At 42.1% G+C, this 27,469-nt stretch overlaps 1 protein-coding gene across 3 annotated transcripts in view; it reads right to left on the bottom strand.

Annotated features, from left to right (window-relative positions):
- The window catches only part of fred (friend of echinoid), an 88,786-nt gene that overhangs the window by 13,130 nt on the left and 48,187 nt on the right, over window positions 1–27,469 (bottom strand). For all 3 annotated transcript variants that reach the window (NM_001258937.2, NM_164569.4, NM_134968.4), the window contains exons 4-7: window positions 13,718–13,978; window positions 13,250–13,446; window positions 1,506–3,737; window positions 724–1,398 (exon numbers count right to left, since the gene is read on the bottom strand). In NM_001258937.2, coding sequence (NP_001245866.1) covers window positions 724–1,398; window positions 1,506–3,737; window positions 13,250–13,446; window positions 13,718–13,978 — 3,365 coding nt within the window. The remainder of the gene's footprint in view (window positions 1–723; window positions 1,399–1,505; window positions 3,738–13,249; window positions 13,447–13,717; window positions 13,979–27,469) is intronic.

Here is a 27,469-nt window from a genome sequence, read left to right on the forward strand (position 1 = left end):
TCTCACATAATTGGAATTACGATGGCAGCTCCACATTTTCAGTCGCTCCCGTTTCCGTTTCCGGCGGCGCTTTGCGTTGCCGATTGGTGTCATTTCGGTTGCCAAGGGGGAGCTGCTTATGCCCGACACCAAACACCATGGAAAATGTGTGGGCAAGCTCGGGGGAAAAGCGTGGGAAATCCGTGGAAAGGACCAACGGCGGCCACGTTGCATTTGCATGAGTAGCTCGGTAAGTGGAGGAGGAGCAGCTCTAGATTGACATGAAATGCAATTACGGCCAAAAACTCTGGCCTGGGAACAGGGACACCCATCGAAATGGCCGCCATAAATCTGCGCCGAAAAATGTGTCGCTTAATCAAGACACACACGCCCACCAAAAAACCCCCGTAATCCTCCAGAGCCCCCGAAAACGCAATCCTCCGCAACCCACTTTTCTAGCCACAGAGTCACGTCTCTTCATAAGTTGTCGCCGAACTGAAGCGAAATTTGTCCAGCCCTGCACAGTCAGCGAACAAAAAATTAGTGTCAAGTGTGCGAAGTTATGGGGAAAAGTAAACAACACTCGCAATTCTATAGATAGAACATCAATGGATTCACCAACGAATCAGTGTGTAATAAAAATTTAGTTTTTTCTCAGGGTTTCTATTATCCTAAGGATCTTTTCACCATCATTTCTGTATAATTTTAAACTATTTGCACAACATTTTCTCTGCATGTACTCACACTCTCCGGCTCCTAGTCCGTGTCCGTGTCCACTGCCATGTCCGTGGGATCCGGCTGCTGAGTTGGCAACGGAGGGCAGCACTTGATAGCTGTCGCTGTCCACGCCGATGGCACTTGTCACATGATAGCCGTAGCCGTTCGAATGTGGATGCTGTCCGCCGGAATTGTTGCCCCCAGAGCCAGCCACTCCGCCGTAGATACCCAGTATGGCTTTGGGCTGTTGATACTGGCCGTGGTTGCTGTGGTGCTGCTGCTGTTGCATATTCAGCTGCTCATCAGGATCGTGTAGGGCGGTGAGGGTGAGCTCCATGCCGCCGTTCCCATTGCCAATGTCCTTGGAGTCCAGAGTTCCCGTGGGATAGTAGGGTGGTGGTGGCGGTGGCTGCTGTTGCGATTGCTGTGGATCCTGACTTAGCGACGGTCTTCGGCTGGCGTCCAAGTCGAGGTCGTACTCTTTGGCACCGGTAGATCCTGGATTAGCCGTGGCGTTAGCGTTGCCTCCTCCAACTCCTCCTCCTACTGAGCTACTCTCCTTTTTGGCGGCATGTTTCCTACGGCAGTGGCAAAAAGCGTAGAGAAGACCAAGAAAGACGACGAAAGAAAGCGAAGCGATGATGATGGCCACTAATGCAGATGTCGTCATGGAGGATTTGTGCGGCATGTAGGACTTGCCAACTAAGAGGGGAAATATACGATTAGTTTTCGGATTATGGAAAATCTTAATAGGTAGTTTCATAATTGAATTTACATAGTTAGTTATTATTGCAACCACTTATACTCACTTTCTGCATTGGCATATGCACCACAGTGCTCGTGGTTAGATCTCAGACAGAGTTTGACCCGCACCACTGGACCGGGTCCCGCGGTCTCGGCCAACGCCATGGTGCGATCCTCGCCCAGGTGGGAGCCACCACCCACTCCAAGGCTCCTTCCGGACGTGGTGGCGGTGGTGTAGTGGGCTGGACGCGACACATGATTGATGATGGCCTCCTTGAAGGTCGTTTCGCTGCCCGACGGGAGCAAAGTCAGGGTTTCCACAATCTCCCACATGGGCACCGTGGCATCCCTGGTTACCAGTGATTCCACCACCGCAATGAGGGACAGACAGGTGGCGGCCACGTTGATGCCCAGAACATGTGAATTGGGATCGTAGCTAACATGCAAAGGCGGTGGAATTTTACTGACTTTGGTGGTGGCCAATATCTCATTCGAATATCCCGAGGTGCCCTTCGAATTCAGGGCATAAACCTTAAACATATAACTCTGATGTTGATCCAATGGTGCGAGTTTACAGGGGTTCTCCTTAAAGCAATTGAATTCGATCCATTCGTGGTTGGAATTACTGGACGAACTGCTGATCTGATAGCTGGGTATATAGCCATTTCCTGAACAATCGGATAGGGTTTGTTCCCTGGGTGTTGCCACTCTCCTGTAGCTCACCAGATATTTGGTGCTCATAAAGCCGCCATTAAATCCCGGTGTCCAGTTTAGGACGGCATAGTTGTGACCAACTTCGAGGATCTTTAAATTGGTGGGTTTCTCTGGCGATCCTTTGGGTTGCAGTCTTATTGGTGCTCTTATGCTGTCCAAAGGATTTACAGCTCTGCAAATATATTCTCCGTAATCAGAGTGCTGCAAGTGTGCTATCCTCAAAATGGAGGTGTACACATCATTATTCTCCATTCTCGTACTAATTTCATAATGACCATCCGAAGACATGGTCAATGGCGAAGGATTGTTGCCGTATTGCCATTGAAACTCCGGTTTCGGATAGGCCTGAACCCTGCAGACAACCTCAGCGGATTCTCGAAGATCGTAGGCCACTTTGTTGTACTGATGAATGACTATCGGTTCGTGCTCGATCCTCAGATGCATTGAAGAATTGGCCGAATTTACGTCGTTTTCGTAAAGGCAAGTATACAGACCTCTATCGTTCGGAAGTAGTTGGTTTCCATTCGGTCTAGCCTTACCCCTGAATCTCAGTATACTTTGCACCGCCACCACTCCGCCACCGGCATCCGTGGGTGTAGTTCTTATATCAAACATCTTGCGAGTGGGCAGAATCTCGGTACCATCTTTGATCCATCGAATTTGCGGTGTAGGCTTTCCCTTGGCACTGCAGGTGACCGCATAGTCTACATCGCCCACCCGACGTGTCATATGTTGCTGTAGTTTGGCCAGAAACTGGGGTGGCTGATGTACCTCTAAGATTATGGTGGCTATTTTACCAATTCCCAACTCGTTGACCGCATGACAGTGGTACTTGCCCTCGCTTCCCAAGTGAGCTTTCGGTATAGAGTACTGTGGACCTTGCGCTAAAATTTTCTGTGTATTTCCAATGTCACCATCCATATCTCGGAACCATCGGTATTGGGGTACAGGCCATCCGGGCGGATTCGCTGAACAGGTTAGAGTCACACCATTGCCCACATGAACGACTGGCTTATTCGGAGTTATATAAGCCTGGCCCGGCCGATGTCGAACCAATAGAGCCACCGTGGAATTGCCCACACCCTCTACACGTTTCGAACTGAACGGTTGCATAATGTTCACCGATCTGCAGATATAGTTTCCGGCGTGCTCAGCCCTCACTGAACCGAGGGTTAAGAGCTCGCCAGTGTATCGGAAGTCCGGAGCTCCTTCTTTTAGCCATTCGACATTGATGGGCGATGGATTTGCGGTGACATTGCAACGAATCAAAACCGTTTCACCTTCCTCCGCTTCGTGCGTTTTCGATTCGATAAACACAATCGGCGGATATAGAACATCCAAGACTATATCTTTTTCGCCAGTTTTGCCCAAGCCGTTGTCCGCACTGCAGGTGTACTTCCCGGCATGATGGCGATTTACTCTATATATGGTGTGGGTGGGCGTGGCACTCACATATTGACCATTTCGGGACCATCGCACATTGCTAACCATCGGTTTGGCATCCACTCTGCAGTCCAGTTTCGCCACATGATCCCGTTCTACTTTTAAAGGATTCTGGGGTCCGACCTCCACTCGGGGATAGTCTAAAAAAATGTGAAGGAAATAAGAGTAATTTTAATAAAAAGTTTAATATTATTCTAAGTAAGCCAAATATGAGAGGTATATCAATTTGAATTTAATATTCATTGGACTTTTTATGCATGTAGTAGAGGATTGGTTTCATCATTAAATAATGTTAAATTGATATGAAAAACTAGTATAGTATTCATTTTAATTAAATCAGTATCAACGCATCAATAAAACGGCAAATATTTTTCGAATTGCGCTCAGTCCAGTTTATAATTTATTCACTCGATTTTTTCGGTTCATTTGGGTTAGCATACAAATAGGCAATTACAGTAGTTAGCTTAGATCCTCTTCTTGGTTGGCTGGTTGTTCGGGCCATTAACTTGTCAATAACCGTTTTCAATTACACGAGGACGGCAACATTTTTCCTGGGAGCTAAAAAAAAAAACGCTTATACCTCTGAAGGACGTTGACGAGTTCAGCGTGACCCATCGACATTTTTAAATAATGCCATTTTGCGGAAGAAAAAAGCAATATATGTTTACTAGTATGTATATTGTGGAAATGGTCCTAGAAATTGCCGCAAGTATTTTGGTGGGCATTTTACAGTGGTAGCAGTTGAGTTTTTGTGCAGTTTCTTTTTTATGAAAATTTTTATAATAATGCACAGTATGACTTTCTTTTCTTTGGCTGTTTTGAAATCAGTTTAAACGAATTTTATTAGATTTTTGTTTCTGATATACATATAATTTTGATGGTTAATGAATCACCTATTTATTGTATATCAGTTATTTCATTGTACCAAAACAATAAAGACGCCCAATTGGAAGCCATTGAAATGTCTACGATAACACCTTATTCGAGCACCACTTTTAGCTGACTTTATCTGTCATTTATCTGCCAACTTTTCCCATTTCCAAATGTCGATTTGGGGAAATCCTTCACCTTACTCTGATCTCCTCGCTGCTCGAACATTTCACTGACTTTTAGTCGTTTAGCTCACCATTGTGCGCGCTGGTCATTTGGTTTAAGTGCCGTTAGTTTCATTCCGTATCGAATCGTTGGCATTACCCTCCATTTTCCCATTTTCCCGTTTACCCACTTTCCCACCCACTTATCAGCGCCCCGCGTAAAGCGCGTTCAGTCAAGCGTGAGGCATAATAGTGGCTAAGTATAATTGTAGCTGTTGCTGCTGTTGTTGTTGCACCAATTAACTTTCGAACACTTTAGTTTAATCACCGTCTGCCCAAACTGAACGGAGTCTGACCTCCTACTCCGGACCTTCACGCCCCCTTTTCGACCATTTCCCTGCGATAATAGCTGATATGGCCCATTGTTGTTGTCGGCCCAACATTTTGGCCAATTGTTTTTGTTGGCTCTAATTCGTGAAGCGACGTAAATGTGGCTGCGTCATGCTCTAGGCTCCCAGGACTATTCAAATGGTCACACAAAAATCAAGCAAAGGCAAAATATTAAAGGTGCAAAATATTAAGAAAAGAAAAAATTTATATTTTTTGAAAACAATAAACTGAAGTGGAGTGAAAAGGTAAAAAAATAGGCTTGAATATTTAATATGTTGAATTTAAAATAAAATAATATAATACGTGTGATATTTTCCTTAGCCCAAAAACAAACTTTCCCCAACACAAATACCCTGTACAAAAAAAAAAAAAATCGTAGAAAAATGCTGCGTTATCCGGAACCCAATTACGCGTCGCCCGAAAACATTAAAGCCTAACTCCTAAATGAGGGGCACATTGTGTGTGTGTGTGTGTGTGTGTGTGTGTGCGTGTACGTATGCCGGTAGTTGTGTGTGTTTGCTGGTGTGTGTAATTATAAAATAAAATTTAATGAGCAGAGCTCCCGACCAGAAAAACAGAAGCCACCGCGGAGGAGGATGGAAAAAATCAAGTTTGCATTTCAACACATGCTGTTGCCACCATTCCAACCCTGGAAAAAAAAAACCCCCACTTGTGGAGGGAGAGGAACCCTGGGGGCATTTTCATGCCCAGCCATCCATGTAGTTTCACGCTGATGTCGGGGTGTTGCTGCCACACCCATTTCTCCCATTCCCGCCCCAATAGTAGTAGCCTAGTCCAGAGCTCTCGCTGTCCTGACATTTGCTATAGTCGCTCTTTTTTGCAAAGTCTTATAAGAGCAAAAATTATATAAGAAAGGAGAAAAAATTAATTATATTCCTTGAGACGGAAGTAATGATTTGGGTATGGTATTTGGTGAGTTCATCCCAAATAACATGAAATATTTCGGTTTTTCTAGCACAAGAATTCGAGAGAGTTTACCGAACTAAGTAAAAACTTTATGTTTATTGAGGGAGAAATAAATTTTAAATGTATAATTTGGTTTCAGAAAAACTAATTCCCATGGAAATGCACAGTACTGTATGTTGAATTTAATGAAATTTTTAGAAAGTGTATTTGAAAATCAGTATTTCCGTAAATAAACCTTTTTGAACAACATTTTTTAAAATGAGTTGCCTGGGTCGGACCTTGTTCACATGTATGCTGGCACGCCTACCGCTACGCCTAGAATCCATCCCCTTCCTGTGCCCCTTCCATATTTCGACACTCCTTCGCCTTGCACATTGTGATTTTATGACCGGCTACATTAGTGCCATGAAATATGCTCCTCCTGCACCTGCAGCTCCACCTGCGCTGCCAAACCGCCCAAACATAACCCGCCCATCGTAAACCCAAGCCAACGCAATCCCAATCCACAACCAAAACCCAAGCCGCCTCAACGAGATCCTGGCTTCCGGCAAGGCAGCGTTAAATAAAAATGAAACGTTGCGCATACGCCGCGTTGGCCGTGGCGTAACTTATGCCCGCTGGCCATTTTTGCAGCGAAATTTAATTATTTAACCCGGAACTGGGCCGAACTCGGGTTTTTTTTGTTTACAGCTGGTTGCTGGTAGCTGGTTTCGCGTTTGCTGTTTCAGGATGTATCACACACACCTGCTCGGAGTGATTTTAATGAGTCGAGTTTGCAGTTTGGCTTTAAGCTTTTCTCTGGTTATTACTCGACTGCATGACACCGGAAAAAAATACAACCCATGAAGCGCGACAAGTGCTGTACTTGTGCAATTTACTTTTAAATAAAGATTTAAAAAAAAAACAGCTCAATTAATGGGCAACCTTCGTCCATTTTTAGAAATGCACTTTCAATACATATACAATATAAGTTCGTTTTTTATCACTGTATTTGCAAAGGACAGTTTCAATAACATATTAATTTAAGTAAATTAACATAATTCTGTTAATTCTGCGTAAAAAAAAGCTTGGATTGCTTGGAACTTATATGGCTTAGACTTTTTGGCAGTGCTGTTATGACTCCGCCTGCAGTTTCTCCCTTTGTTGAACTGACATTTTCCGACACCCTGCTTTCCATCTTGTTCAAATTGAAAAGTTACTCCCGTCAAAGGCGGCAATCCCAAGGAGTCGTTATGGGGGAGATGTTGAATTAAAGGTGGGTAGGAGATGCAGCTGCCTCTGATCCTTCTGCTCCTTCGTCCTTTGCCTGCTGTCGCGTACGTGTCACAGTGAACACATCACGTGACTTCCGGCGCGCGTGCTTGTAACACCTAACCACCACCCGATTTCCCAATTTTCGCCGCACATTTTCAGCACATTTCTCCGGCCTTTCAGCAGCCAAAAAAAAATATATATATATATCGAAATGCCAGAGGAAAATGCGTTCAAATTAAGAAACCAGGCGTGAGCAGACATTTTTCCTGACTAAAACTGGGTGGAGAACTATTTGCAGTCAGGCATCAGATTTGTTAATTGCGTTTTGAACATCAAATATGTGTTCGTGCCATAAATAAATTTCAAATAAATTGGTACACTTTTATCCTCGGATTGCCCGTTAATACATTTTAAATAAGTATGATTTTAGATTTATCTGTGCATTATTTTTTATTTATTGATAGACACAAAATGACTGCCACTCATTCGCTATTCAACGAAAGCCCACTAAAAATGCCACATCATTGAAATGCCCAATATATACAAAAGGATTTAAAATAAATCAAGCGATGCTCGCACGAGAGGGTAATCATTATGCTGCGAACCACTCTTTTGGCCCACTTTTGTGGGCCCACAATCGATGGCTTATAAAAACTATGGCGCACTTTTTTGGCCTGCAAAAATGGGGGTCAGTCCTGCAAAATGGGGTGGCCACTTCATTGTGCACTTGATTGCGCTTTGTGCAGTGGTCCATAGGTGTCATATGGCTGCTGGAAATTAATTGAATTGGCTTTGTAGCGGGTGTAGCGGGTACAGTGAGTACTGCGAAAACAAAAACAAGTGGCCAAGTCCTTTGGAGCACTTGCGGTTGAGTCGATGATGAAGTTGCCGTCCCGGGCGAACCAAAAAGTGTAGTGCAGTTAATTGAAATTGGGCAAAGCAATTAATTTGCTTTTGTCACAAAAGCTGTTAAGCTGAAGCACAGGACACCCGAAAAACACTCGACCAGAAGAATCCTTTGACGCAACATTTGTTTCTATAATTTGTGCTTAAAGCGGCTTAAAGTTTTTTATTTCCAACTACATACCTTTGCCCGACCCACTCGAAAAGTCTCAAGTAGAGCGTTCTTCCGCCGGAGTGGAGCACTCGAAAGTCCGAAGTCTAGCTGGGTCCACTACAACAATGCCGCATTCATTAAAATGCTGTTAAAAGCCAGAAATTTTAAACTTGCCCAAAAGAAGTCGGCTAAACTTGAAATCGGCTTAGGAAAGCTGAGGAGGAGTCTCTAAAAAAAAAAAAAAACGCCAGCAAGCAGAAATCTTCAAGCGTACACAGAGAACACAGTTTAACTTTTCTACCTCGCTTCTATTTGTGCAACCTTCAATCATTTTGTTAAAAACATTTTTAATTTCATTGAAAATATCTAAAATCTTGAAGTGCGCAGAAAACAAATGAGGAGTGATAATGTACTCCAGAATATTTAAATCTATACTCAATATTTCGTGAGTGTAACAGAATGGCTAGGCACAATTTTCGGCTCGTATTCGTCGCCAGAGCCGCATTCCTTTTGTGGTTATGCAAATGGCCAAGGAGCAGGCCAATAACCAAGGCCCAGACCAAAAACAGTTGGCTGACATTGCCCGGCACTGACACTAATTGCAATTGTGTGCAGCATTAGCCCGACTTTCTGCTCCTGTCCCGAAGTAAAAAGGTTTTCGTGTAGCCAAGTCAGCAGACGTCGCTTACTTGATTTTTCTAGCCCCCTCCCTTTACGAGTTTTCCTCCTTTCCTTTCCTTCTTTTTTTTCCTGGCACTTTTGTGGCTCGGCAGTGGCATAATCAAAAAGGACAAGCCACCAGTCTCCTGCTATTCCAATGATATTGGCAAGACTCGAATCTCGAGACGTGCTGACTTTACTGGGATGTGATTGTGATTGGGATTTGGGAATCGGATTGGTATTGGTACTGGTACTGGTACTGGTCTGTTCTCGTGGCTCGCTTCCAGCGAATGTTTGGCTGCCGTGTCAAGGTGTCGACGGTGTCGATGGTGGTGCGATGTGGTTTGCTGCAGCTGCACCACAATTACCGATGGATGTGGGAATTGGGTGTCGTGCACGGTGCTAATGTTCATCTTCAAACACGATTCGAAAGCGATTCATTTTAAATTGTTTATAAAAGCAGATACCTAGGTATGGCTAGAAATTTAACACAAATATTTGTCAATAAAGAAACAATTTGCAGGCGTTTCCGACTGCCATTGCTGGTTCTGTTTGTTCGGGCAATCTTCTGGCTAATGCGCATTATTGTCATTCGACATTTGCATGCCGCACACCTGAGCCCTACTGCACCGCCCAAAATCGCCGTGCACCACCGTGGTCCACCCACACACGCACACACACACACACACATGACGAAAGCATCTTTTTATTCAAATTGAAATGTCTTTTCAACGGGTTTGCTTTCCACTTCAGCGGCCCGCGACACATGAGTGCTGTTTGTCTTCGTCGCCGGCGACTTTTTGGCCAAGGATGCCGCAAAAAAGCAAGAAAGCACAAAAGGAATGCACGTACATACATACATAAAGGCATAGGCAGTTGGAAACACTAGCAGAATTCTCAACACTCTTGCTTAATAAAAGTTTGAGCTATACAATCAAGTATAAATATACAAAATTATAATTATTTTTAAGATAATACTTTTTTTTTTAAATTTATTAGACAATATATATTTTAAAAACGTATAAGTCTGCAAGTTTTGAATACCCTAAACAAAATGCTACTCTTGCCGCTCATGAAAAGTGAGGTGGGATTTATTTGGGTGTTGGAGGCTTGGCAGGGCTTTATTACGTGCAGCGTATGCAACTGAACAAAAGTCACGTGCAGGACGACACACCTGTGCGGTGGCGGGTGGGCTTCTCAGGTGGGAGATTGCATTTGCCGAGAACGAGGGGACAACAAGATGGAACGTGCCTCTCACGTGTGCACCAAACTGTGCCAAGTTGACAAGGCGGTGCTGGTGGCGCCCTCCTAGTTTGTCTATGCGTGGCCACGTTGCGTATGCGCAATTTGATGGCCTTGCCGCTCACTCGACGAGCCCCCACACTTTGAAACCATATTTTTCCGAGCCCGAATCCATCTAGGAAAAACGCAAAAAGTGCGAGCTAGAGACATATTCAATAATTTCATTTCGGGGATTTTCGCACGTTATAAAACACTCAACGGCCAAAGAGAAGTCATCGCCTCGTATGACAACATGAAGCATTGGGAGTTTATTTTTCCAAAAAAAATATACGTATATATTTTTTCAATTTTTTCGGTATCAAATTTTTTGGTGTCTATCGCTTCGTTTTTTGAATTTTTTTCCTTTGTAGCTGCTGGCATAAATCAATCAAATGCAGGCACAACACGCAATGCACGCACACAAACAGCTGGAACAGTGAAATAAACAAATGGAGTCGGCAAACTGAGATATATGTTGCTATAAATACAGCAGCAATCAAAATAATAGCACTTTTTATCATTTCAACAATTGTGGGAGGTTAATTTATGAAATTTTCAATATTCGTAAGAATCTTATTTATGGTAAAAACTGACATTTCATTTAAAATTGATTATCCTTTATCGCATCAATACCCTTTAAGCCCAAACATTTTAAACATTTAAGTTAAGAACTAATTTGCGTTTCACAAGTGTATAAACGAAGAAAGTGATGGCAATGGGACTCGTATGAATCGAATGGCAGTGGCAGCGCTTTCAAGAATCCTTGCAAACATTTTCAATTAAAAAGCTACTGTGCCATTTGTCAGCTGCTGCCTCCCTGCTGTTCGTTTTCTTCTCTTTTTATTATCTACGTTCCACTTCATCCATTCTTCGCTTGCTGCTATCAATTGCTTATCAATCACAATCAAGCGACTACGCCGTCTCCGCCTCGCATTCATATCTGTCTCAATGCAGCTGTCGTTCAGTGAATGTCAAACTGCGGGTTTAGTCCAAAAAAATAGCTGGCGAATTAGTTTGTTGTTTCTGATTTTTCACTGACGAAATTTTCAGGGTGATAGAGAATTGAAAAATTGTTAAAATTTAAGATTTGTTTCTAAAAGTTTGAGGATACAAATTTAATTATTGCAATCCTCACTAGCTAACTTTTTAAAGTATATCAAAACAAAATTAATTAAAAATTCTCATATCTAAGAATATGCCCAAACATACTCAGAACTTAACACAGCTTTCAAAATTAGCCAGCGAATACGAAACATATTCGAAGGGCTGAAATTACCTTTGGTCCCCAGGCACTCATTCAACAATGACTGTAAAACTGTATTCGATTGGCTGTCTGCCATCAAACTTGGACTTTGGATTTTGGTCTTTATGGATCGCCTGCAGGCGCTTCAGAAGCCATGGAAAAGCCAAAATGCCGCTGCAAATTCAATTGTTCTTGTCGAACGTTTCGCAAATCGCAGGCCAAAGTTTGTTGATGTGGCTGCTGCTGTTGGAACTAGCAAAACCCCGGGGCTCTTTCGGCATAAATGCACCTCGGAGGCCCACTTTTGACCCGGGACAGAGGACTCGGGGGCTCTATGTGTGTTGGGCAAACAAAGGAGCCGACTGGCTGCTAATGGATTTTAAATGAGCCCCATAAATAGCAGCAAGTCGTCCTGGCACACGCCGAAAAATTGCATTTGCCACGCCTGGCGCAACCATAAAAGGAGTTCCACTGGCAGGAATCCCCCTTTTGCCCTTTTCTTAACCACTTGGCTGTTGTCATTTATTCTTGTTCTGTTTGGTGTCTGTTTTGGCCCGGTTAGTGCTCCTTTGGCTTGCTTTCTTCGGCTATGTGTTACCCATTGGTTGCAATTCCAAGTTATACGTTTCTTGAAGCTGGATATAGGTGTTTTATACTTATATTTGCAATATTTATATATTTGTTTTAAAAACTATTAAATTAATTGTACTTATTTACAGAAATCTTATAGCTCAGAAATCTCTTAACTGTTTTAATAAGTATCTGTTAGGCAATCATTCCCGTTTCTTCGGCTCTTTCTTTTCTTCCAAACAGAAAGACTATAAATATTTGTTACGCTGACGACGCTGGGGGAGAATCACAAACAGAGAACACATATTTATAGGAGACATTTATATATATATAAACATATATGAGTTGTTCTTGTTGTCTACTTTTGCGGCTCCAAATCCGGCGTGTATAAAAATGGCTGCAATTTATGTTTTCCTATGAATATATTTGTGGCAAACTCGGCTCTACTCCAGTTTGCCACCATCCAACCCAAAACCACCCACTGTATATATATGTATGTATTTTTCCTCTGCCTTTTATTGCTAGTTTGTTACTTTATTTGATTGCATAAATTTTATGCAGATTCCGTAACATGTCATTTCTAGTGATTTTTATTAAATGCAGCGCGCGGTGACAAGTATATTGCGCATACGCCGCGTTGTCCCCGAAAATTTAATATCCGCCTCAAATGTGTTATGATGTTTTGGGGGCTAAAGTTGCCAACTAATATGACAAGTTGATGCCCCGGTCATTCTGCAGCAGATTTCAGTTGTTGTGGTCCAATAACTAACAATCAAGTGGTCATGTGTGGGGGATTTTGGGGGAGTAGTTTTGGGTGGCAGACACTTTATGTGTCTCGTGTCATCTGCTTGGCTTTTTGGTCACGTTGATCATGCGACAACAGCATGTGTTCCCATAACGCAGTTGCCAAACTTTAATTACAAAAGAAATGACCAAAATGAAGAATGAGAATCGAAAAACAAGTTGGTCGGGTTTTCCATGGAAAATATTCGGTTTACCTCTGGCCAAGTTTTTGAGGTAAAGAAATTTATTTGCTTTAAATGAAGTGGAGTATAATTTGGTTGTGAAATTTCTTCTATTTTATGAACAGCTTTCTTTTCTAGCCAAAATGAAAACTGAGATACAATTTATCTATGATGCTATAAATTAAGAATGTAATAACTTAAAAATCAGGTTCTAAATCGATAGGAGTTCACTCTGTTTCTTGGAGTGCAACTCCGAAACCCAACTACTCACAGTTGACATTCAGCGTGACGCTGGTCTCCAGCATATGACCCTCGGGCATGGCACGATTCCAGACGACGCATTTGTACTTGGCGCCATCGTCGGCCCGTCGGGGAACAATTTGGAGTGTGGCGTTTGTATAGTGGTTCTTCGATCCGCCCTTCAGAGCATACGACTGCAGTGGCACTGTGCTGCCCTCTCGGTACCAGCTGCAAAAAATACACGAGTGATACCCACGATTTAGTGCCAAAAAATAGGAGAAGCAAGTCGGGATGTGCAACCATGTGCCCTAGAAGGATTATTAATGAAGGCGACCGCCCGTTAAGTGATTTACTTTGCCACATAGCCAAAAGGGAGATGTAGAAAAATGAATCAGTGGGGTACGCCAACGAAAACTAAGAGAAAATAAGAAAATCACTTCTTTATATGTGGTATTAAAACCAAGTTAAATGGGATATTTAAACATTCGAATTCCCTTACGTTATCATTGGATCTGGTGAGCCACCAATACTGCTGCAGGTCAACTCCAATGGCTTCTCTTCGGTGGCCACTGCTAAATTGCCGGGAGTGACCATCGGCGGATGTGGAGCCGTCAGCACGGTCAGATTGTAGAACTCCTGATGGACATCCGCGCCCGTTCCCTTCGCCTTGATGCGGCACTCAAAGCGTCCATTATCTCGATTATAAGATGTGTTTTTGATTTGCAAATCGTAAATTCCGCGACTGGGTCGGAAGTCCAAGCTGAAAGCACAAGAAATCAGAAAGAAAATAAGCAATGAGTTCCAAATAAACCTGGAAGCGATTTATTAACTATGTGTATAGCCGGGGAAAACTTTTTCCTTATGCAAATTAACTTCGCTTCGTGTTGAATTTCGGCAGCTGCACACAATTCTTAAATTTATTTATTTCTATATTTGTTTATCTTTCTTATAAGCCACTGTACGCATATATTTAGGTTTTCTTTAAAATTAAGTTAATGTTCTGCTGGTCGGGCAGGGTATTAGAATTTATACAATTGGTTTATACAGCAAATTATAAATATTTCTAAAAATTATGCAAGTTTTTGTTTCTTTAATATAATAATTGAGTACTAAATGAATGTCCTTGATTAATGAAAAAATATGAATGTCTTATCCTTATTAAATACTTCCGAAAAACATGTCTTATATAAAGTAGAGCATCCTGCAGTCTTTGCTCTCGAGATCCTGGAAAATAAATTTCTCCTCACTTGTTTTCGTTAAGTAGCTTCCCCCTCCGCTGCCCCTACCAACATTTTCCTCCACTCACTTCAGCTTGTTGTTCATTTTCATTTTCGTTCGCCTTCTGTTTTCCATGTTTTCACTGCTCTGCGTGTGGGTGTGTCAGTGTGTACGTGTATGTGTGTGTGCATGTCGTTGAGGTTTCCCTCGGTTTCCCCTCGATTTCATTTTGGTGAGGCTTAAAAGCCATGTTCCGAGGCCCGGTGCGAAATGAAATGAAAAATGCTCATGGCAAATTAAGCGTCGAACTCATTTTTGTAAATTTATTAGCCCAATTCTTGTGCCGGACTCTCTGATGGCCGCAGGTCCTGTCTTGGGCATTACATTTTTATTAATTTAACATGGCTGGCGTTACCTTGCTGATGGGATAAGGAGGCAAAAAGGCGGATTGACTGGCCAAAAACCAAATGGAAAAACTCAATCAAGCGTAATAGCCTCGGAGTTGCTGAATACGTTCGCGATCAATTTCGTTTTCTATTCCCTAAATACTAGGGCTATGTCGAATTAACTGCGTGGTAACCCAAAAAAATATGTTTGAAATCCTTAAATAAGATTTCTATAAAATTTCTGTTTTTTTTTAGCGTTGAAGCTTAACTCTTTTCATCCACTTCTTGTGCGAAACGTGTGAAATTTTTCATCTATCGTAATGCATTTCGTTTCGCTAAATAATATATGTATGACAAAAAGCCCATTGCGGAAAATTGCTTTCTAGACGTGGATTTTTTGTTTTAGTTTTAATTTCTTATGATGAAAACGAGCACTCGACATTATTAAAGTGGATCTTATAAACTTCTTCAGTGGCAGCGCAAGGGGATGCAAATTCTATTCGTTGCTCAAAAAAAAAATATATATAAAAAAAATTTTCAATTTTGAGAACTCTCCAAGAGGAACGTGTATATGTGTGCGGTGAAAAACAAAAAAAAAAAAATGGGAAACTCGAGAAGAAATGGTTGCATTTTGTAGTTCGGGCTGAGATTTCTTTTCGGGGTTTCCTTCTATTTTTCCCGCAGCTTTTGCCATTGCATTTCCGGCAGCGACTTTTACGAGGCAGCAGGCTGTCTTAAAAGTATCCTTAAAGCGGGTGGAAGCTGCGAGGCAAGTGGATGGCTGATGGAGTGTGTGGGTGTGTGGAGCTGTGAAAGGAGTCGTCGTCGTCGTGCATGTGAAGCACATAATTGCCTCTGCCAGGAGGCCTCTGATGTCCTTGCAGAGGCTCGAAAAGAAGGAATTTCTAATGTGTACGTAAGTGCTGTACTTCTGCCTCAGCATCCACATCCTTGCCCCCCCCCCATGCCTTTGGTTATTACGTTGCAACGTCGCAGGACTTATGCAAAACAGTCGCTGAATTGTTATGCAAATTGTTGCCAATTACATGGCAATGCCTTCGTTCGCCTCAATAAGCACAACAAGAAGGACCACCCACATGCACGTACCACTTCACGGAAAGTATTGAACAATTACACTGACCTACATGTCATTTGTAATTGGATATGCGACGACGCCAGTCGTCGATTCAAAATTTTAGGAAATACGTATCTAGAACAAATTAGTTTTTCTCACGTTTTCCAAGTAATTCCTATTTTAAAATTTATATAATAATTTTATGAAACCCGACTAGTATTACAGTGTAGATTCTTCTGCAGGACTAAAGACACCGGAAAAGTCGGCTGGCCAGCTTAACTCACAAAGTTTTCCCCACTATCAATCGAGCGAAAGAGATGGAGTACAAGAAAGTGATGAAGCGGAGGAAATTGGGGGAAAACCTGAGGCAAGCCACTTGGCTTGTTAACGGTAACTAAAGCTCACTTTATAGTTGGTCATGGGCGGTGGCAAATCGGGCAGGAAAAGGGGGCGTGGGCTGATTATGTTATTATCGGTTTAGTATCGAAGTCTTATGGCTCGTTTTCTTCGTTACCCGTCTCATGTCTCATGTAATTCAATTTACCAGGACATCCTTCGCCGTCCTGGCTCCACTTTCTCTCCGACAATTTCGCATGCCAAGGAGTCATCTCCGAGAAAGTAATAAACTTTTTTCCTCGCTTTCTCTCAATAAGAAAGTTTGCGCACTTGGAAAAAAATTTAACTCTGGACTAACTAACGAAATTTTTCATTGAGATTACGAAAATTCATAAAATTAAATAAATACTTAACGGACCAGAGAAAAAGAAATCATATTACGTGTGTCGAACAGCAAATATTTTGTTTATATAAAACAAAATGCATTTTAAAAACTATGGGGAACTTTTAAATAAAAAATCTATTTTCCAAATTAGTGCACGTTTTTGTTTGAAGTGCAAAGCGAAAAGCAGCCGATGAGGGCAAAAAATGTAAAAGCGCCAAATTTGACGCGTGGCAAGGACGATGGCCGACACACCCGCGATCGTCCTTTCACGCCCCCTCAACGATGTGCGTTATGTGCGGATAATTGACTTTTAAAATGTGTGTGCGATATCGCCACAACAGCAACAGAAACCAAAGATGGGGGCCAGAGAAGAAGGGTCCTGGCGTATAATTAAACGGCATATTGTCACGCTTCCCTGAAACGCAGAAGTGTGAGAAAGTGACAAAGGATGTGCCAGGATCTCCAGTGAAGGGGACACAGAGAACGAATGAAAAGAAGGATATTTCTCTGCTTTTATTTGTTTTTGTTTGGACTTGAACTTTGTTATTGTCCCATCGGAGAGTAAATAATACGGTTGTAAGTAGCTGAAATTGTAGTAAGAAGATTTTTGTTTAAATTTGAACCTATAGGGACAGTATGGAACACAAAATAATCTGAAGATTAATTAACTGCGTTTCACTGTACGCCTAATCTCTTTCTGAGCTCTACTGCAAAGTCAAAGAAGATGCAGAAAAGTAGTAACTAGGGATGATAAGATATTTATGATAAAGAGCTTACGCGCTTACTTTTAAACCAATCCATTGACTTTGCTCCGAGATTTTTCAACAACTTTTTTTTATTAATATTCGTGGTCTGCCAACTTCTGTTTTCCGTACCACTTAAATAATCTCATAGTCCCTTAAGAGCACTATAACTTTCGAAATTTGTCAACTTTTTAGCAAGTACCAGTAAAAAGCAGGACGAATAAATGCAAACAGCCCAACAAATCAGCGAACAACAGAATTCACTCCTCCGGCGTAGCGTTCATCAAGTTATTCGCACAATCTCTGTCCAATGACGGACCTTATCCCCCTCACCGAACCCTTAGAACCCCCTTCTATGCCCCTTTGTCACCCTGTCCATCCAAAACCGGTCCCAACTGGCTGTGCCAGTGACTTATTTATGCAAATGGCCATAACAAATGAGGCGCATACACTCGACGCTCCAAGGGGGGCCAAAACTGGCGTAGGGAAGAGGAGTGGCATGGGCTGTTTTTGGGGGGACAATGGGTGAGGCGACATTCTAACCGCACAGTGGAAACGATTAATTTGGTTCCCAGCTCAGAACCCAAGCATTCCGAAAGCGAGTGCCCGAGGTCGGTTTGGGAAATTCAGTGGCCTGGGGTGCGGTAATGGAGGGGGATCTAACTGGTCGGCAATGCATGTCTCAATCGCGCAACATGGCAGCTCATCAGTGGCTGCCAGGGGGGGATTACTGTACAGTGGGACGGCCTCATTATTGAAACATGTTGCTAACATTTGTTATGCAAAGGCAACATTCATGCTAAATGTGACTGGATGGGCGGTTGCCGGAGGGGGAGGGTGGAGCGACGCATCTCTGTATCCATCATGCTTATTGGTCCAATCTCATGTGGACCCAGCATGGAAAAAACTATTATATGATTCCTGCTCCTCTGTAAGAACTAGAATAGTAAAATATATTTATAGTAGCCTGTTTACTGTACTCATCGTACCGCAAAATATAAAAACTATTTTAGAGCTCGTTAACTTACATTACTAAGTATCTCAAAGTTGTTACTCGACTTTATAGTGTTTTTTTTTTTTGCTGGGTATTTTTCTATAAATGCCATACTCTCAATGTTTTTAGTCGCGCCTTTAACGAGACTACGATGTCATGTCCTTAAAACTCCGTCCCCTACTCCATTCTTCAATCGTATCTGTGCTGACTTTGCTGTCCAGGCGACGGAAGTCGGATTGGTAAAACGACGTAGGTGCTACACTTAGAAAAATATATAACAAGCGTGGAAGTTAGGCGGAGCTTGACTGGATCCTTCCTTGGCCAATGCCTCTGCAGTATTTTGTAAATAATAAATATTTTTCTGCGTGTAAAACAGGTGGCTTAGGGTTGCTTCCTTGTGCCTTTTGAGTTCAATGCAATCTTCTGACATCCCGAAATGGCGTGGGTCTGGGTATTGCCAGTGTGGCACTGCCAGCTAAACTATTTACCTCATGTGATGTTTGTTGTCGCCTTGGCTACACTTGTCTCCGCCCCACCCCCCCCTTCACAACGCCCCAACCCCACGTCATTTGATGTCGCTGTTCCCTGTGAATCGCACTTTGTGCATGTGTGTGTTAGCGTTCGCTCTTTAACGTTAACGGTAAATGTGTGCAAATGACAGCGATATGACAGGTCAAGGCAGTCAGGCGGACACACACACGTTCACAAAGAAGAGAGACATTCCAGTTGTACACTGAACGAAATTGAAGTCATTCAATGAATACTTAATATAATGAGCATTTATTGCAATTTTAAGAATTTATACACTATTAGCATGAAATGCAAATAGAAGAGTTTTATTTTACAATGCAAACTTTAATAGTATGTTTTATTTACAGTGCACTCCGAACCGTTTCCGTAGTGGCTGTGATCTGGCAACAGCAGGGCTTCCAGTCACACATATTATCCTTGGCAAAGGTTTTAGTGTCATTGTCACCAGGTGTTGATAAGGGCTACGTGAAAAAGGCTACCACCGAAGGTCAAATTTATGGCTTATATATCTGTCAGTTCTCAGACAATTTTTTGAAATTAAAGTTGGGTGTTGTTAGGCTTGATAGGGATCTCAAAGAACCTTTCGTGAACGCATAAAATATGGATAATTTTAAATTTACCCACCTATCCATAAGTTTATTTAAAAGTATGGATAATGTAGTTATAATGATTTTGCTATATTGTCAAACCCTTTTAAGGTAGAGATCATTATCGTCTTTAAGGCTTTTATGCCAATAATAGCCGTTAATGGCTGGGAATTTGCACATTTTTCCTCATGCCATCGAAGCAGAAATCGGAATCAAAGTCAATTACACGACAAATGTGCCCTGAATTGTGTGTTGAGAATGTCAAAGAAAAGTGTCTATGGGATACATTCCCATTGCACTCCGTGGGCATAATCCTGTTGAGTGGCTAAGTGAGATTGCATTTGTTTTGTTCTCCTTTTTCAAGGGACCATCTCTGGTTATTTGTTTTGTTTGCATTTGCTTGTGGCTTTCGATGTTTATTCATGGCAAAAAGCTGAAAAAACAGAGAAAGACACTCTTAAAAGCCGCAATGACTCTTCATACTGACGGCATTAAGTGCGAACGGTAGAGAGATGGGCAGTGAGGGAGATCGCTATATATATGGCCATATATGTAGCTATGCATCATCGTGTCCAGAACCCAGAATCCAGAATCCCCACAAGCAGCTGCCATCTGCTGTCCAGCTTCGCATATTTCTCCACTGTCACTGATTTCTCAATAGATTTCACAGAGCAATGTGCATAAATCATAACTCGGTTGAGGATGTTCCTATTCCTGCACTCTTGAAAGGGGGCGAAATTGGGGGGCGTGGTGTGTTAAGCAAAAGTCAGACCACTGAAATGTGGGTGGGGATTTGTCCGGAGGGGCTGTGGATTTTTTCGGGGGTTTCGAAACTGAAACTGCAGCTGTGCTTGCGGCTTGGTTTGTTTTTTTGAGATATGTCCGTATACGCTTTATTCCACTTTTTATGGTAAAACCCAACGGTAAGAAGTTTCCTGTTTTTGTAACAGTGCCATCAAAACTAGATTTAATAACAAAGACTCTTTGAGATTAGTTAAATTGAAAGACTTACTTCAGATCTATATGTTGTGCTACAACGCCTCATAATAAATTATCTTTAAAAATTTAGAAAAAAAAAGTTTTCATTTGGTGGCATTGCAGTTTTTTATGTTGGTTGTTATAGCCACGTTCTCTCTTCTATTACTGCGTTTTCATTCGGCTCGTACCACCAGATTTTATTTATCTGGCATTCGGAAAAAAAAGGTAATAACAACACCAGCAGCGATGGCAGTAAAAATTACTGCTGCGTTGTCGCTTTGCTCGAAATTGGTGTGAAAAATAAATGTTAATATGACAGAGGTTTTTGGTCAGCACTGCGAATTTGCCCTTCTTATTGAAACTCGAATTTGGAAGGGAACCAACTACCCAGTCATACGTTAACTTCGAATCTAGGCGAAAATTGCAGAGCAGAATTTATGAGTCTTTCGGGCTGTTTTCTTCGTTCTATCTGCTGCTTTCTCCATTTCTCTTCAGCCTTGAACTCGGTTAATATATTTCTTATTTACGACCCTCGAGGATATAAGAAACATGCTGCTCAAACACATCTTGTGTGCGTATCCTGCGACACTTTGCGTTACTTTGCATAATTTGTGTGTTGCTACATGTTCAAAGGATTCTATTAGTGATGCAATGAAAGTTCGGCAAGTGACTTAAAAATATAAAGATTTAAATTATTTCAATAGAAATAAGAGAGAAGCTTTATAATGACGCTTAACTGGTTTTTAGGAATAAAGAAAATATTTTTAAATTATAGATCATAAAATATCAATTACAAGTTGTGCTGTTCCTTCTTTAACTTTTAAGTCTAAACGATCCTACAAGTATTTAAAATTCACGATCTCATTTATGTTCTCTTGTTTATGCGCTTTTCCATTTTTCCTATTTTTGCCCCTCCCTTTCATTTTTCTTGGTCGCATTTTATTTTGCATATTTTTCGCTTTTTGCAGCAGCAATTTTTGGCTTTTGTCTGTCTGACAGTCCGATGTTTTGTTGCCCGCTTTATATGCATAAATATGATGTTGATTTTTATGATTTCTATAATGTTTCATTATGCTGCGTTTTACGACACAAGCGGGAGTGTGTGCTCCCTTTTTTCGTGGTTTTAGGAGGGGGGTTTTTGGGGCCCACACACACACACACATGTGGTACATATAGGCGTGGCTATATTCCCGAATACGAGTATATCTCGGTTCGTTTCTGCCTTAATTTATGGGCCTTTTGTTTACCGTTGTGTGTATATTGTTTGAACAATTCGCCTATCTGGTCTCCCGGTTCTGCTATTTTGCTCCACAGTGTAATACACTCGCCACCGCTCGCCCCGCATTTCACATTTTATGTGCGCTCAAAAGCCAATTTCGTAGAGATTTGGCCGGGTCCAAAAACTTGCGGACCCATTATAAGCGCATAATCTTTTCCTAACACACATATTCGCCCGCACAACAGGCCAAAAATGAAATGGCTAAGCTTCCCCAAGTCAACTTCTCCCTTCCATTCCCCTGTTGTTAGATAATTTTTGACTTTGGCAGACCAGAAAAATACTGGGCCACTCACACACACACACACACACACTCTTCAGTTGGCCACTGAAACCCCAAATTTTCGCCAGTTTGTTCCGCAAATTTTAAAGCTCACTTCTAGGCACAGTCTTAAATGACAGTTGAAGAAGTTCGCAGGCTAATGGCAAACATTCAGTATAACTCAGAGAAAAATATAAATATAAATAATATATAAATAAATATGCCAGGAAATCAACAAAGTCTGTATTTTATTAGACAGAACTCGGGCTTGAATTAGTTAGAATTTTAGGAAACCTAATAAATCATATACGAATTTTAAATTGAAAAATTACGTATACGTATTTTGTTAATATTTATGAGTATTTATTTGTAAAAGTTCTCTTCTTCTCTTTGAAAACTCTATTTCTAAATTTAAAAAGAGTTTAGAAAATCAATACACATGATATCAAAAAATGTATTTTAATAAAAACAATACAAATCATTATTTAATCATTCACTTCATTAATATTTCTCTGTGTAAAAGCGCACCCTCTGTCTAATTTCTTTAGACCGATTTTTTGTTCGCCTTCTGCTTTTTATGAGCAACGCCTTACAAATGAGTTTTAGCCAACTGACAAGGCCAACTGGGAGGCGGTTTTGCCTCTTTTTTTTTGCTTTTTCGTGGGGGCGTGGCAAGTTGGAGAGCAGAGACCCCACGCCGGTCGTTCGGTTCTATTGCCTGCTTTATGACAGTTTCATAGACTTTTTATGTTTATGCCAGAGCGTTTAGTGAACGCAGCTGTTGCGTCCGCCCGGCAAGGCCAACTGCCACTTTAAGTTGTGCCACCCATTTAACGCCTACTTTCCCCTTTCCCCGCCGACCAACGCAGCACCCCGCAACTTGCTCGTTTCGAAGGGCGTACAGTGAAGGGTAAATTTGAAGAAACTTTAAGTAAAATGGGAACTGAATTCTATTGTTTCTTAATGAAATATAAACTAAATTAATGTTGATTTTTTTTTTAATTTTCGTTTTAAGGGCGCTTTCTATATTTGATAACATTTGATAAATCAGTGCGCCGAGTGACCACTGTACCTGTGAGGCGGTACTATATTTATATTTGCGTTTCTTATCTCCACGTAATTAAGGTAATGGCCACGGGACCCAACTGCGTGCGGAATCCTCGGAGGCCGTTCGTTCTAATCATCATCGCCATAGTCATCATCGACAAGCGCTGTCATCTAGGGGGTGGGTCCTTAACCCTTGGCAGCCAGCCTTAACCCCCGTTTCCCATTTTTTGGGGCCCGTCACGAAACTATGTATTTTTCCTTGCCTCGCGGGAGCAATAACGTCTGGAATGAGGGTTACTGGGCAACAGCTGCTGGTGCTGCTGGGGAAGTCCCTCATGAATTCAACGCCCACCACCTTTGTTTTATTTTCAGACAGCTCTTGGTGGGGCAAATTTCTTGGATACACCTGCTCATCTCGGAATCCTGATTGGTAACAGGTTAAGCGATAGCAGTTAACAGATTTCTCCTGTTGATTTTTGCCCGTTGAATTTTTAATTACCGAACGACGCGAAAAGCTCAAGTACTCGCATCGAAAATTATGCTACGACTTAAGATGTCTGCGAAAAGTTGAGCGCCTGGTTACACTTCCATTAAAGTTTGATTTTTATGCGCCAGCGGAGAAGAGCTCAAATTGGTATAATCGCAAAAGAAAGCTGCATTTATTATTGATAGCCGTTTGCCAAGTGGAAGTTTTAACTGATTTGATTTTGCGTTTTCTGTGGTGTTCGTCTTAATTGAATCTTGCCAAGTAACTGTGCGTAAATACGTGCATCTTTAATTTTTGCGAAAAGTAGCGTGAAACATTCCCCGCAGGATACATATACATTTTTTTAAGCTCCGTAATTTGTTACTTGCAGCCCTTTGATAGCACGAAATCCGTGCCGAGCTTCAGAGCCTTAGATTTTAATGAGCACCCGGACTGCAGCGCTCTATATAGATGTTAGTACCCGATATTCGCACTTAATGAGCATCACCCCTCATAAAGTTCGGCCATAAACTATACGCTGGTTGGACTTTAAGTTGCCGGTGGATGGGACATTAAAACGCCGGAACGGATTCCCGCCTTGGGTCAGGCCCATTAAATTGGCGCGGAGCGGAGGGGAGGACAGGACACACATCCTTAAGCCAATTTTCGATAAGCTTTTCAAAGACCCTCTTCATTGTCTGTCAATGTTCGAGCATGAGTGAAAAATATTTCTACATTAAAGGTGACGGCGACAGGCGTTGCCACTGACTCCTCATCGGGATGCTGAATCCTGGCGCAGGTCCTTGGTCCTGGGAGCCGAGTCCTGGTTCCTGGTTCCTGGATCCTGGTTGCCGGTGCCTGTGACAGCGCCAGCAGGAAACAAACAAACAACGCAGCAACGCAAACACCGGGCAGATGGGATCCTGGAATCCAGCGGGTTTTTGGGCGTTGGGGGGGGGGGGGGGGGGTAGAATTCCAGGGACAGTGCGTGTGTTTATTTTGTCGTAAATTGATTTTAACGGCGAATGACAAACAGCAGTAGCGAAAGCATCAAAAGCAGCAGAGTGACGGCACGAACGCCATTTTGCGGCGTTTAAAAATGTATTTCAAAATTGTGAGATTGCACTTGATGAGCTGCTAAAAGCTGAGGTACTAGGTTGTTACATTGTTGAGTCCTTAGATTAAAAATTAAATTAACTTTTAAACTGCACAGTACGAAAAAGTACAAAAAACCAAGAAACCCTTCTTCAGCTCTACAAATATTTCTAATTTTATTTTTTTTTAAGATATTTTTCCTGAATTTTAAAATTTAAGTTACCACACCTTGCCGTGGCGTCGCACGTTCACTTTCTGATTAGAAAAATTATTACATCAAATTTATGTTAGTTGACAAAGTTTATGGGTTTATGCAACGGCTGCCAAGGAAGCAAAGCGAGGTGTTCGGGAAGATGGAGACAAGACATGGCAAGGATGTTAATGGCTTCCCTTCTGGGTTGTCGCTCACCATCTAAACTGTATTATGGCAGCCACAAAACAACCTTAATAAATGTCGACACAAAAGTGGGTGGCTAAAACTGCTGGGGGAAGGTGTAGTCGCGTACCAGGCAACATGTAAAGCAGGTGTTTCCAAATCACTTACGTCGAAACATCGCCGAAACAACAGCGCCACAGACAGGGCCATCCAAAGGATGCTCGCTTCTGATTTTGATTCTGATTCAGATTCTGCCTCCGGCAACATTGTCGACGACTTGGCAACAATAACAGCGAGCAAATAATAAACAACAAATTTAGCAACATCAACTTTACCCGCTGTCTCTTCCCACGCCATCACCCAGTGCAATACGCGGCGTATGCGTAATATGATGGATAAGGCTTTTTACTGCATATACTGTCAAACTATTTGACAATTAACAGTAAATATTTACAACATTAATTGCTCTGACTTAAGGTCTATTTAGATGTTTGTTTGATTTGAGGTACTCGTATCATAAATCGGAATTTAAATCGGAAACTAAGCTTTCCCTAACTCAACAAATTTTATGTTTTCTGCATATACTTGACAGTTACCAATGTAGCAAATTCCATAATTTAATTTAATAAGTGGCACTTGTGAGGCTTTAAACTCGATCCGGCCAAGTGTGAGCTAGCGAATGACAACAATGCTGGCAATAAAAAAAAGGCCTTTTAACTGAATTATTCATAAAGTTTGGCGACTCAGACGGAAGCGAAGAGCGGGCCAACTGCTTCCTGTGTGTCATGGCCACGGCTCCTGCGTTTCTGCCCCCAGCCACACCCCATCACATCCCCCTACATTTGTGCGGTTATTGCGGCGAAGAATGGCGGCCGGAAGTACACGTTGACAAGTCGCACTTCGTACGGCGGACAACTTCCGGCGGCGGCTCTCTCGCCCCGGTTTCTCTTTTCGGTTTTCGGTTTGCCCCGTAGCTTTATGAACTTCACATGGCCGGCGGGCGGTCGGACACCTTCTGTTCCGCCGTCCAGACCACCCTTCACATTTTCCCCTCGTTTTCGACGGTTTTCCTCTGGCCATGCCTTGCCTGGGCATTCCTTTCCTTTTCCAGGTATCCCAGAACTTCTCCCTTTGGCCGGGCGGCCACAGCATGTGCGTATTTGCATGGGGCGGCGACGAGTTTAAGACCGTTTGCTGTGACTCTTGTTTATGCTGCGAAAGTGTGTGCGTACACTGGGAAAAATTTCACGCAAGGCGTACTCATATATCTGAACTATGCACAGTAAGTGTTGGTTATTGGTTGGTTATTATTATTATTCTATTAACCTAACTTACCTACAAATAATTCTTTAGAATTAAGCATACAGTTTCTCTGCGTGTACGAGTGTGTGTGGTATGTATATGTCTGCCGGCTTAAGCTAACTTTAAATTACGCTTAGCGACTGAAATTAATTTACGCAACGCCACGAGCACCGAAACAACAAAACATTGCTGGCAAATGTGCAAATGTGTCGGGTTGAGGGGACAAAACCGCTTCTGGATCAACAGGGGCATGGCAAAATGGAGCGGACTAAGCCCCTTTTGGGGTTTGCGCATTCCATAGGGCAAATCTGCGAAATCTGTGTCCTAGGTCGTAAAGTCATTTAATGCGCCGCGCAAAGTGGAAATCATTAAATGCCCTCGTTGAAAGGGGGCTTTTGATATATCGAAATCAAGTTGGTCGAAATTTGGTCAGTTTTTGGACAGCTCTTGACGGCTGCGAACCGCATTTGGGCCGCAGATTAATTGGGGATTGTTTCGGTATTGATTTATTGGCGTTTCAAAAGAGATTGCTATCAGCCTATATTTATTTTGGCAAGGAACGTAAAATATTTCTGTTCCAAGAACTTCAACTGCTGTATATTCATTGGAATTAACACTTTCTTCCTTATGCCACACTAAATTCTCATCAATAATGTATTGACAAATGAGGCTGTTAGTCTTACAGTGAAACATATAAACGTATATTGAAAAGTCAAGTCAGCCTCTTCTTGGCCAACTAACCACTTGACCAGCTAATTTCCAATAAGTTTAGCGAATCAATCAAATTTCACAATTGCCCTGTTTCACATCCAAGAGACTCGGTGATGGATTGTTTGAATCGAAATCGGGCTTGGGCTTGGTCTTGGGATTGGGATTGGTTCGTTTTCCGACTGTTTGACCATCGTCCGATACATCGCTCTTATCTTTTGCGGTTCCCCCCACCGAAAATTGTCATTTTGATGACCTTAACAACCTCGGATGTGGCCCAAACCCGCATTTTATTTGCGCAGCTGCCTGTTTGTTGAATGATATTGGAATTTTGCGTGATGGTCGCCCCTTGTTGTTCAAGTGCCGCAAACATTTCGCTGGTGGAGCGTGCAAAACAATCAAAAAAAATTTGCTTTTCACTGAACAGATAGCAAAATACACAGCACAGAATAAAATACAAAATGCAAAATAAAAATAAAAGCAGAA

This window comes from Drosophila melanogaster, chromosome 2L (genome assembly GCF_000001215.4).
Source record: "Drosophila melanogaster chromosome 2L".
Taxonomy (NCBI): Eukaryota; Metazoa; Arthropoda; class Insecta; order Diptera; family Drosophilidae; genus Drosophila; species Drosophila melanogaster.